The sequence below is a fragment of the Neovison vison genome, chromosome 13, assembly GCF_020171115.1.
Source record: "Neovison vison isolate M4711 chromosome 13, ASM_NN_V1, whole genome shotgun sequence".
Lineage (NCBI taxonomy): Eukaryota > Metazoa > Chordata > Mammalia > Carnivora > Mustelidae > Neogale > Neogale vison.
In genome coordinates, this window is record NC_058103.1 from 128459782 (window position 1) to 128472476 (window position 12695).

The following is a 12695-nucleotide window of genomic DNA, read 5'->3' on the forward strand; positions in this document are numbered from 1 at the left end:
ACCACACAGAAAACTCAAAATCCTGCCCAAGCCAAGCACCAGAAGCCACACAAGTCAATTAGAACACATTCTGTTTTCACAGGAAATAAATAATGAATGTCTTGTCTTCAACCAGCCTATCTTTGGTATCTTACAATTTTCTTTAAAAAAGAAAAAAATAAACATTGTTTTTTCCATGAGGTGTGGCAGCTCTCAGTTGGGCTAACCCTGAAACAACTAATTACTGATGTACTACCCACTGTAGCTGCAGGCCCATGGATTCCAGCCTACAGTGTGGACTCAGCACTCCTGGCCCTGCTGGCCCCAACACTTGCCACAAATTTCCTCTATAGCTATGAGTGCAGCAAAGGGACTAGATTCATTCTCTGCTTCCTCTGGTGAGCCTAGATCATGTCCAGGCTGAAAGTCGGGTCATTATCACATGGAGGAATGGTGCAACTCACCATTGTTGCCGTGAATGGGATGTTGTCAATCAAGGATGATGCAATGGCTGAAACCCAGACTACCAGGATGATGGCAGTTGTGAGGCGCTGATCCTCTGGGACCATCTGGAAGGGAGCAGATAGTACCAGTGCTACATACCACAGAGGCATTGATAAATCATATACATTGAGGAGGTGATGGTAAGACATGTGGAACTCACAGGGCTATTGGTCCATCCTTTCACCCAAGAGAAGACCAAGGCAGACCCAGGTGCACAAACAGGACCAGCCTGGGCTTTCCTGGCTAATACCATGAGCCTCAGCAAGGTCTACAAGAAACTGAGGAGAATGACTCCTAGCCACACCTAAGCCAACGCCCCTGGGGAGGGGAGAAGGGTCGCCCCATTCTTTGTGACAGCACACACTAATTACACAAAACTTACCTCCTGGCAGAGCCCTGTGTCTGTGCATTCATTTATCAACACTGTTGTCCCTTTTGCTCTCCTTCTTAGACAGTTTTAACTGAAGGCTAATAGCAAAATTGCAGGCATCTATAATTATATATTCTTTGAAATAATCTCCCCTCATTTCTGGGCTACACAGGATAAAAAATATTCCCTGCTATAATTTTTACATAATCTGTGACATATTCTTAACCAGATTTTTTTTTTTACAAATCAAAGTAACAGTGGATGAAACACATTCTATTGCAGTATTTAATGTACCTTTATTAGCAAAGCAGTCTGTTCTCCAACATATTCTATTAAGTGGAGATGTGCCAGTGCCTAGAAGAAATGGATATATGATGAGAATCAATTTAAAACCCCAATATTATGTGCATTTTTTTTTCAAAAAATCTTTAAAATGAAAACAAGTGAACATAAGGCAAGTTCAGGCTCTCATGTCTTATGAAGGATCAAACATAAGTACACAGTCTATAAATAATTTACTATCAGGTAGACACACTGAAGATTCACTGAAAAGAAAGCACAATACCACAGGCAGGAATTTCTCATCGATTTGTGTTACTGTCCACATTAAATTTAAATTCAAATGGAATGCTTTTTAATCTCTTTAAGATTGGTGTATAGGGGCACTGTTCAACTGTACATAAAGACATGTCATTCCATGTAGGTCGTTCAAGTAAGTTGCATTTCAAATTTATTTTTGAAGTTCAACATCATAGTTAGAGTTTTAGAAGAATCAAAGAAAATGCATGGTTTTTGTAACTGTCAAAGAAAAAAATAAAAGATCTATTTAACTGAAACATGTAACTGTTTTCTCAAGACTAGACAAATTGAGAAAATTGTGTCCAAGGAAAGGTAGGAAAGAAAATTAGATGAAGGTGGTGAGTTCAAGAACTGTTTTGCTCAGGCTGCCACCTTGGCTCCAGCCAAGGAAGGGATGCTCTGCTGCTCATGATGAATCCTGGACAGTAAGCACCAATAGAGAACCAAACATGGGCATGACACAGCTGCCTTGCACCTCTCAAGTATGGCCTTTACGCTGTGATGTCACCACTGAATGACTATAAATATTGAAAACTTTAGCTAGACCATGTTTAAATACATGTTTACAACTCCTCTACTCACATGTAGAGCTATTTGTTAACCCTCGTTTAAAAGCTGTGGAAGGGGCACCTGGGTGGTTCAGTGGGTTAAGCCTCTGCCTTTGGCTCAGGTCATGGTCCCAGGGTCCTGGGATCGAGCCCTGCATTGGGCTCTCTGCTCAGCAGGGAGCCTGCTTCCCCCTCTCTCTCTGCCTGCCTCTCTGCCTACTTGTGATCTCTCTCTCTCTCTCTCTCTCTGTCAAATAAATAAATAAAATCTTTTAGAAAAAGTGAATAAAAGCTGTGGAAACAAATATTGGTTTTTTAAAATCACAATTCTCAATCAAATATGCTATTATATCAAGAAAACCACAAAGATAAATCTATTTATATAAAACTGTTCATAAATCAAGTCAGCAGTGTTGACCCTAGGAAATAAATCATTCTTTATTGCAGCAGTTATCCTATGCATTATGGGATGTTTAACATCCCTGGCTTCCAGTCCCCAGTGTGAAAATGAAAAATGTCTCCAGACTGTGGCAACAGTGCCACAAAATAAGCCCTGACCACTTGATAAGAAACACTCATAATAATTCATAATAATCCATAAATAAATAAAAATTTTAATTTGCAAAACACAATCACATTGGTCATTTTATTTCATTCTATACTATTGATTGAAAGAAAAGCCAGAGGTCTAAAACAGATTAAAATTTCCTGCTACCCAAAAAATAAATAATCAAGTTAAGAAATAGACAGAAGACATGAAGAGACTCTTCTCCAAATAAGACATACAAATGGCTAACACACACATGAAAAAATGCTCAACATCATTAGCCATCAGGGAAATTCAAATCAAAACCACAATGAGATACCACCTTACACCAGTTAGAATGGCAAAAATTGACAAGGTAAGAAAGAACAGATGTTGGAGAGGATGTGAAACCCTCTTTCATTGTTGGTGGGAATGCAAACTGGTATAGCCACTTTGGAAAGCAGTATTGAGGTTCCTCAAAAAGTTAAAAATAGAGCTACTCTATGACCCAGCAATTGCAATATTAGGTATTTACTCCAAAGATACAGATGAACTGAAAATAAGGGGCACATACACCCCAATGCTCATAGCAGCAATGTTTCCAATGGCCAAACTGTGGAAGGGACACAAGACACCCATTAACAGATGAATGGATAAAGATGTGGTCTATATATACAACGGAATATTACTCTGTCATCAGAAAGGATGAATACCCACCATTTCCATCGACATGGAAGGAACTGGAAGGGATAATGACAAGTGAAATAAACCAAGCAGAGAAAGACAATTATCATATGGTTTCATTCATATGTGGAACATAAGGAATAGCACTGAGGACATTAGGGGAAGGAAGGGAAAGCTGAAGGGAGGGAAATCAGAGGGGAATATGAACAATGAGAGACTCTGGACTCTGGGAAAAAAATCTGAGGGTTTCAGAGGTGTAGAAGGTGTAGATTGGGGTAGCATGGTGATGGGTTTTAAGGAGGCACGTGTTGCAATGAGCACTGCTATACACAAATAAATCATAGTACACTACATCAAAAACTAATGATGTTTGGTAACTAACATAACATAATTTTTAAAAAATCCTTCCTGCTAGAAATCAAATAGAGATGATTGTATATGTGTGTATACATACACATACATATACACATACATACACATACACAGGATTATGTCCACGCCTTGATGTGTGCCTATAAACAACCACCTATTTATATATTTATTGTCATATAATTAACCAACACACCAATATTCATGGTATGCAGTATAAAAGAACATAAAGGAAAATCTTTAAAATACTTGAACATTACATCTAATAACTCAGATCAAAGTAACTGATTTTTTTATTGTGTTATGTTAGTCACCATAAAATACATCATGAGTTTTTTTTATGTAGTATTCCAAGATTCATTGTTTACATATAACATGCAGTGTTCCATGCAATACATGCCTTCCTTAATACCCACCACTAGGCTCATCCATTGTGCCACACTTCTCCCCCCTAAAATTTTCCGTTTGTTTCTCAGAGTCCACATTTTCTCATGGTTCATCTTCCCCTCTGATTCCTCCCCCACTTTCAATTCTCCTTTCCATTTCTTTGGAGAAGTGTCTGTTCATATCTTCTACCCATTATTTCACATGATTATCTGTTTTTTGGGTGTTGAATTTGAGGAGTTCTTTCAAGATCTTGGATATCAGCCCTTTGTTTGTAGTGTCATTTGTGAATATCCTCTCCCATTACATGAGTTGCCTCTTTGTTAAGTGTTTCCTTTTGCTTTACAGAGGCTTCTTATCTTAATGAAGTCCCAAAAGTTCATTTTGCTTTTGTTTCCTTTGCCTTTGGATACATGTCTTTTTTTTTTTTTTTTTTTTGGATACATGTCTTGAAAGAAGTTGCTGTGGCCAATGTTGAAGACATTACTGCTTATGTTCTTTTCTAAGATTTTGACAGATTCCTGCCTCACATTGAGGTCTTTCATCCATTTCGAGTTTACCTTTGTGTATGGTGTAAGAGAATGGGTCAAGTTTCACTCCTCTATACATAGTTTTCCAATTTTTCAAGCACCATTTATTGAAGACATTGTCTTTTTTCCACTGTGTATATTTTCCTGCTTTGTCAAAGATTATTTGACCATAGAGTTGCAGGTCCATATCTGGGCTTTCTGTTCTATGGTCTGTGTGTCTGTTTTTTGCTAGCACCATGCTGTCTTGGTGATCACAGCTTTGTAGTAAAGCTTGAAATCAGGCAACATGATGGCCCCAGCTGTGTGTTTTTCTTTTTCAGCATTTCCTTAGCGACTCAGGGACTTTTCTGGTTCCACACAAATTTTAGGACTGTTTGTACCAGCACTTTGAAGAATGCCAGTGGAATTTTTGCTGGAATAGCATTGAAAGTATAGCTTGCTCTTGGTGGGGGAGAAGTCAAGATGGCAGAGAAGTAACAGGCTGAGATGACATCAGGTAGCAGGAGATCAGCTAGATAGCTTATCAAACCGTTCTGAACACCTACAAATCCAATAGGAGATCAAAGAGAAGAAGAGAAGCAATTCTAGAAACAGAAAATTGATCACTTTCTGAAAGGTAGGACTGGCAGAGAAGTGAATCCAAAGCAACAGGAAGATAGACCACAGAGGGAGGGTCTGGCTCCTGACAATTGGCAGAGCAATGGAGCACAAAATCAGAACTTTTAAAAGTCAGCTCCACTGAGGGACATTGCTCCAGAGGCTAAGCTGGGGTGAAGCCCATGCGGGGACAGCATGGTCTCAGGTCCTGTGGAGGCCCAGAAGGATCAGGGGTGTCTGAGTGTCACAGAGTTCACAGGTATTAGAGTGGGGAAGCCTGCTACAGAAACAGAGCTGAGGAGTGAGCTCTCTTCTTGGGATTACCTTAAATTGTGATCCATGGCAAGGGCCACTGTTCTGTAAGTAGGGACCCCACAAGATCCAAGATACCCCTCTGGAAGAACACAGGGATCTGCAGGTTTTGGGCACTCCAGGTGGGGCTGTGTGCCAGAGACAGAGACAATTGGTCACAGGCTGGGTGGGCTAAGAATGCAGCTGGAGGCCAGGGAGATGGGAGTGATTGAGTGTTTTTCTCTGAGGGTGCACTGAGGACTGGGGCCCTGAGCTCTTGGCTTCTCTGAGCTAGAGATTGGGAGGCTGCCATTTTCATTCCCATCCTCCAGAACTCTACAGAAAGCAGTCAGGGAACAAAAGTTCCTGAAAGTGAAGCCTATCGGATTACATAGCCTGGCCCCCGGTAAGGGCGGGGCAATTCTGTCACGGGCAAAGACACTTGAGAATCAAGTGTCTCGGAACCCTCCCCCAGAAGATTCCAAGAAATTCAGCCAAGACCAAGTTCACTTACCGAGGAGAACAGCGGAATTCCAGAGGAGGAGAAAGCAAGGCATGGAATTCATGGCTTTCTCCCAATGATTCTTTAGTCTTGCAAAGTTAATTAATTTTTTTTTAATTTTATTTTTTCTTATGCTAAATTTTTTTAACTTTTACTCTTTCCTCTTTTAATGTTTTTTAACTAGTTTATCTTAAAAATACCTTTCAAAAAATCTTTCTTGAACCTTCATTATTATAGTCGTATTTTATCCTTCATTGTATCTAACTTTATTTTTTGTATACACATTAGTTTTTTTCCTCTAAAAAAATCTGAGATACAACTTCTTCTAATAGATCAAAATATACCCTAAATCTAGCACAGGCCTTTGTTCTAGTCTCCAGCCTGAACAAATTCTCTCCACTTTCTTTTTCTTTAGTCACCCAACCAACTTATCAACTCCATTCTTAGAAATTAAAAAAAAATTCTTTTGCATCTTTTTTGTTTTTTTTTTAATTTTTTATTTCTTTTCAACGTAACAGTATTCATTGTTTTTGCACCACACCATTGCTCCATGCAATCCGTGCCCTCTCCAATACCCACCACCTGGTTCCCTTTTTTTTTTTTTTTCAGCATAACAGTATTCATTATTTTTTCACATCACCCAGTGCTCCATGCAATCTGTGCCCTCTATAATACCCACCACCTGGTACCACGACCTCCCACCTCCTGCCCCTTCAAAACCCTCAGATTGTTTTTCAGAGTCCATAGTCTCTCATGGTTCACCTCCCCTTCCAGTTTCCCCCAACTCCCTTCTCCTCTCTAACTCCCCATGTCCTCCATGCTATTTGTTATGCTCCACAAATAAGTGAAACCATATGATGATTGACTCTCTCTGCTTGACTGATTTCACTCAGTATAATCTCTTCGTGTCCCATCCATGTTGCTACAAAAGTTGGGTATTCATCCACACATAATACTCCATAGTGTATATGGACCACATCTTCCTTATCCATTCATCCGTTGAAGGGCATCTTGGTTCTTTCCACAGTTTGGCGACCATGGCCATTGCTGCTATAAACATTGGGGTACAGATGGCCCTTCTTTTCACTACATCTGTACCTTTGGGGTAAATACCCAGTAGTGCAATGGCAGGGTCATAGGGAAGCACCAAGAACTATAATATACCTGGGAATAAACCTAACCAAAGAGGTAAAGGATCTGCACTCGAAGAACTACAGAACACTCATGAAAGAAATTGAAGAAGACACAAAAAGATGGAAGACCATTCCATGCTCCTGGATCGAAAGAATAAACATTGTTAAAATGTGTATACTACCTAGAGCAATCTATACTTTTAATGCTATCTGATCAAAATTCCACTGGTATTCTTCAAAGAGCTGGAGCAAATAATCCTAAAATTTGTATGGAATCAGAAGAGACCCCAAATCGCTAAGGAAATATTGAAAAACAAAAATAAAACTGGGCGTATCACGTTACCTCATTTCAAGCTTTACTACAAAGCTGTGATCACCAAGACAGCATGGTACTGGCATAAAAACAGACACATAGACCAGTGGAACAGAGTAAAAAGCCCAGATATGGACCCTCAACTCTATAGTCAAATAATCTTCGACAAAACAGGAAAAAATATACAGTGGAAAAAAGACAGTCTCTTCAATAAATGGTGCTGGAAAAACTGGGCAGCTATATGTAGAAGAATGAAACTCTCTTACACCGTACACAGAGATAAACTCAAAATGGATAAAAGACCTCAATGTGAGACAGGAATCCATCAGAATCCTAGAGGAGAACATAGGCAGTAATCTCTTCGATATCAGCCACAGCAACTTCTTTCAAGATATGTCTCCAAAGGCAAAGGAAACAAAAGCGAAGATGAACTTTTGGAACTTCATCAAAATCAAAAGCTTCTGCACAGCCAAGGAAACGGTCAAGAAAACAAAGAGGCAACCCACGGAATGGGAGAAGATATTTGCAAATGATAGTACAGACAAAAAGTTGATATCCAGGATCTATAATGAACTCCTCAAACTCAACACACACAAAACAGACAATCATATCAAAAAATGGGCAGAATATATGGACAGACACTTCTCTAATAAAGACATACAAATGGCTATCAGACACATGAAAAAATGTTCATCATCACTAGCCATCAGGGAGATTCAAATTAAAACTATATTGAGATATCACCTTACACCAGTTAGAATGGCCAAAATTAGCAAGACAGGAAACAACATGTGTTGGAGAGGATGTGGAGAAAGGGGAACCCTCTTACACTGTTGGTGGGAATGCAAGTTGGTGCAGTCTCTTTGGAGAACAGTGTGTAGATTCCTCAAGAAATTAAAAATAGAACTTTTTTATCATTATATTCATATTCCATCCCTTCATTGTGTGTACCCTTATATATGTTTTTCCATTTTTAAAATTTTGGGAGGTTGTTTCTTCTAAAAGACCAAAATACTCTCCAAAATAAGTTGGTGACCCTGTTCTATTCACCAGCCTAATATATATATTTTTTCTGGTTTATATTTTTCCCTTTTTTTTTCTTTTTTTTCTTTTTTTAATTTTCTTTCTCTTTTCTCTTTCCTGAACTACTTTTTGCCCCTTTCTTTTTCTTACAATTTGAGGTCTCTTCTGATTTGGTTAAAGCACATTTTCCTAGGGCCTTTGCCACCTTTTTAGAATTTTACTCACACCTTCATATATTCTTACCTGGATAAAATGACAAGATGGAAAACTCATCACAAAAATAAGAACAAGAGGCAGTATCAAATGTTAAGGACCTAGTCAATATGGACATTGGTAATATGTCAGATCTAGAGCTCATAATGATGATTCTCAAGGTTCTAGCCAGGATCAAAAAATCATGGAAGATATTAGAGAAACCCTGTCTGGAGATATAAAAGCACTTTTTGGAGAAATAAAAGAACTAAAATCTAACCAAGTTTAAATCAAAAAAAGCTATTCACGAAGTACAATAAAAAATGGAGGCTCTTACTGCTAGAATAAATGAGGCAGAAGAAAGAATTAGTGATATAGAAGACAAAATGATGGAGAATAAAGAAGCAGAGCAAAAGAGGGACAAACAACTCCTGGACCACAAGGGGAGAATTCAAGAGATAAGTGATATCATAAAATGAAACAACATTAGAATAATTGGGATTCCAGAAGAAGAATAAAGAGAGAGGGGAGCAGAAGGTATATTGGAGAGAATTATTGTAGAGAATTGCCCTAAAATGACAAAGGAAATAGGCATCAAAATCCAGGAGGCACTGGAACCCCCCTCAAAATCAATAAGAATAGGTCTACACCCCATCATCTACTAGTAAAATTTACAAGTCTTAGCGACAAAGAGAAAATCCTGAAAGCAGACAGGGAAAAGAAGTCCATAACATACAATGGTAAAAATACTAGATTGGCAGCAGACTTATCCACAGGGACCTAGCAGGCCAGAAAAAAACTGGTGTGATATATTCAGGCCACTAAACAAGAAAAACATGCAGCCAAGAATACTATATCCAGCTAGGCTATCATTGAAAAAAGGAGAGATAAAAGGCTTCCAAGACAAACAAAAACTAAAAGAATTTGTAAACACCAAACCAGCTCTACAGGAATTATTGAAATGGGTCCTCTCAGCAAAGAGAGATCCTGAAAGTAGTAGAACAGAAAGGAACAGAGACAATATACAGTAATAGTCACCTTACAGGCAATAAAATGACACTAAATTCATATCTTCAAATAGTTACCCTGAATGTAAATGGGCTAAATGCCTCAATCAAAGGACATAGGGTATCATTAAAAAAAAATCAATATGCTGTCTACAAGAAACTCACTCTAGACCCAAAGAAAGCTCCAGATTTAAAGGAAGGGGGTGGAAAAAAATTACCATGCTAATGGACATCAAGAGAAAGCTGGGTGGCAATCCTTATACCAGATCAATTAGATTTTAAGCCAAAGACTATAAAAACAGATGAGGGAGGACACTATATAATACTCAAAGTGTCTGTCCAATAAGAAGATCTCACAATTTTAAATATCTATGCCCCCAACATGGGAGCAGCCAACTATATAAACCAATTAATAACAAAATCAAAGAAACACATCAACAATAATACAATAATACTAGGGGACTTTAACACTCCCCTCACTGAAATGGACAGATCATCCAATCAAAAGATCAACAAGGAAATAAAGGCCTTAAATGACACACTGGACCAGATGGACATCACAGATATATTCAGAAAATTCCATTCCAAAGTAAAAGATACACATTCTTCTCTAGTGCACATGGAACATTCTCCAGAATAGATCACATCCTGGGTCCTAAATCAGGTCTCAGCCAGTATCGAAAGATTGGGATCATTCCCTGCATATTTTCAGACCACAATATTCTAAAGCTAGAACTAAATTACAAAAGGAAATTTGGAAAGAACCCAAATACATGGGATACTAAACAGCATCCTCTAAAAAATGAATGGGTCAACCAGGAAATTAAAGAAGAATTGAAAAGATTCATGGAAACAAATGATAATGAAAACACAAGGGTTCAAAATCTGTGTGACACAGCAAAGGCAATCCTGAGAGGAAAACATATAGTGATATAAGCCTTTCTCAAGAAACAAGAAAGGTCTCAAATACACAACCTAACCCTACACCTAAAGGAGCTGGAGAAAGAACAACAAAGAAAGCCTAAACCCAGCAGAAGAAGAGAAATCATAAAGGAGCTGGTTCTTTGAAAGAATTAATAAGATTGATAAACCCCTGGCCAGACTTATCAAAAAGAAAAGAGAAAGGAACCAAAAAAATAAAAACATGAGAGAAAGAGGAGAGATTAGAACCAACACCAAAGAAATAAAACAATTAAGAACATATTAGGAGCAACTATATGCCAGCAAATTTGACAATCGGGAAGAAATGGATGCATTCTTAGAGACATATAAACTACAAAAACTGAACCAGGAAGAAATAGAAAACCTGAACAGACCCATAACCAATAAGAAGATTGATGCAGTCATCAAAAACCTCCCAAAAAACAAGAGTCCAGGGACAGATGGCTTCCCAGGGGCATTTTACCAAACATTTAAAGAATTAATTCCTATTCTCTTGAAACTGTTCCAAAAAATAGAAATGGAAGGAAAACTTCCAAACTCATTTTAGGAGTTTACCTTGATCCCAAAACCAGACAAGCATCCTATCAAAAAAGAGAATTAGAGCCCAATATCCTTGATGAACACAGATGCAAAAATTCTCTCCAAAATACTAGCCAATAGAATCCAACAGTACATTAAAAGGATTATTCACCACGATCAAGTGGGATTTATTCCAGGGCGGCAAATTTGGTTCAACATTCACAAATCAAGCAATGTGATACAATACATTAGTAAAAGAAAGAACAAGAACCATATGATACTCTCAATAGATGCTGTAAAAGCATTTGAAAAAGTACAGCATCCTTTCCTGATCAAAACTCTTCAAAGTGTAGGGATAGAGGGCATAGACCTCAATATTATCAAAGCCATCTATCAAAAACCCACCGCAAATATCATTCTTAATGGGGAAAAACTGAAAGCTTTTCTGCTAAGGTTGAGAACATAGCACGGATGTCCATTATCACCACTTCTATTCAACATAGTACTAGAAGTCCTAGCCTCAGCAATCAGACAACAAAAAGAAATTAAAAGCATCTAAATCATCAAAGAAGTCAAACTCTCACTCTTTGTAGATAATATGATACTTTATGTGGAAAACCCAAAAGACTCCATTCCAAATCTGCTAGGAATTCAGTAAAGTGTCAGGATATAAAATCAATGCCCAAAAATCAGTTACATTTCTTTACACCAACAACAAGACATAAGAAAGATAAATTAAGGAGTCAATCCCATTTACATAAAATACCTAAGAATAAACCTAACCAAAGAGGCAAAGAATCTGTACTCAGAAAACTATAAAATATTCATGAGAGAAATTAAGACATAAAGAAATGGAAAAATGTTCCATGCTCATGGATTGGAAGAAAACACATTGTGAAAATGTCTTTGCTACCTAAAGCAGTCTACACATTTATGCAATCCCTATCAAAACCCCATCCATTTTTTTTAAGAAATGGAACAAATTATCCTATAATTTATATGGAACCAGAAAAGACCCCAAATAGCCAGAGGAATATTGAAAAAGAAAGCCAAAGTTGGTGGCATTACAATTCCAGACTTCAAGCTCTATTACAAAGCTGTCATCATCAAGTATGGTCCTGGCACAAAAACAGATATATAGATCAATGGAACAGAATAGCGAGCCCAGAAGTAGACCCTCAACTCTATGGTCAACTAATCTTCAACAAAGCAGGAAAGATGTCCAATGGAAAAAAGATAGACTTTTCAAAAAATGGTGTTGGGAAAATTGGACAGCCACATGCAGAATGAAACTGTGCCATTTCCTTACACCACACACAAAAATAGATTCAAAGTGGATGAAAGACCTCAATGAGAGAAAGGAATCCATTAAAATTGTTGAGGAGCACTTGGGCAGAAACCTCTTTGACCTCAGCCGCAGCAACTTTTTCCTAGGAACATCACCAAAGGCAAGGGAAGCAAGGGCAAAAATGAACTATTGGGACTTCATCAAGATCAAAAACTTTTGCACAGCAAAGGAAACAGTTAACAAAACCAAAAGACAACAGACAGAATGGGAGAGCATATTTGCAAACGACATATCAGATAAAGGGCTAGTATCCCAAATCTATAAATAACTTATCAAACTCACCACCCAAAGAACCAGTAATCCAATCAAGAAATGGGCAGAGGGGGGGGACAAGATGGCGGGGTACTAGGAAGAG

The 12695-nt window shown here is 38.1% G+C and overlaps 1 protein-coding gene across 1 annotated transcript in view; it reads right to left on the reverse strand.

Moving 5' to 3' along the window:
- Window positions 1–12695, reverse strand: part of OCA2 (OCA2 melanosomal transmembrane protein) — a 442782-nt gene that overhangs the window by 193954 nt on the left and 236133 nt on the right. The window contains exons 20-21 of the mRNA XM_044230697.1: window positions 1148–1207; window positions 444–548 (exon numbers count right to left, since the gene is read on the reverse strand). Of these exons, the coding sequence (XP_044086632.1) occupies window positions 444–548; window positions 1148–1207 (165 nt within the window). The remainder of the gene's footprint in view (window positions 1–443; window positions 549–1147; window positions 1208–12695) is intronic.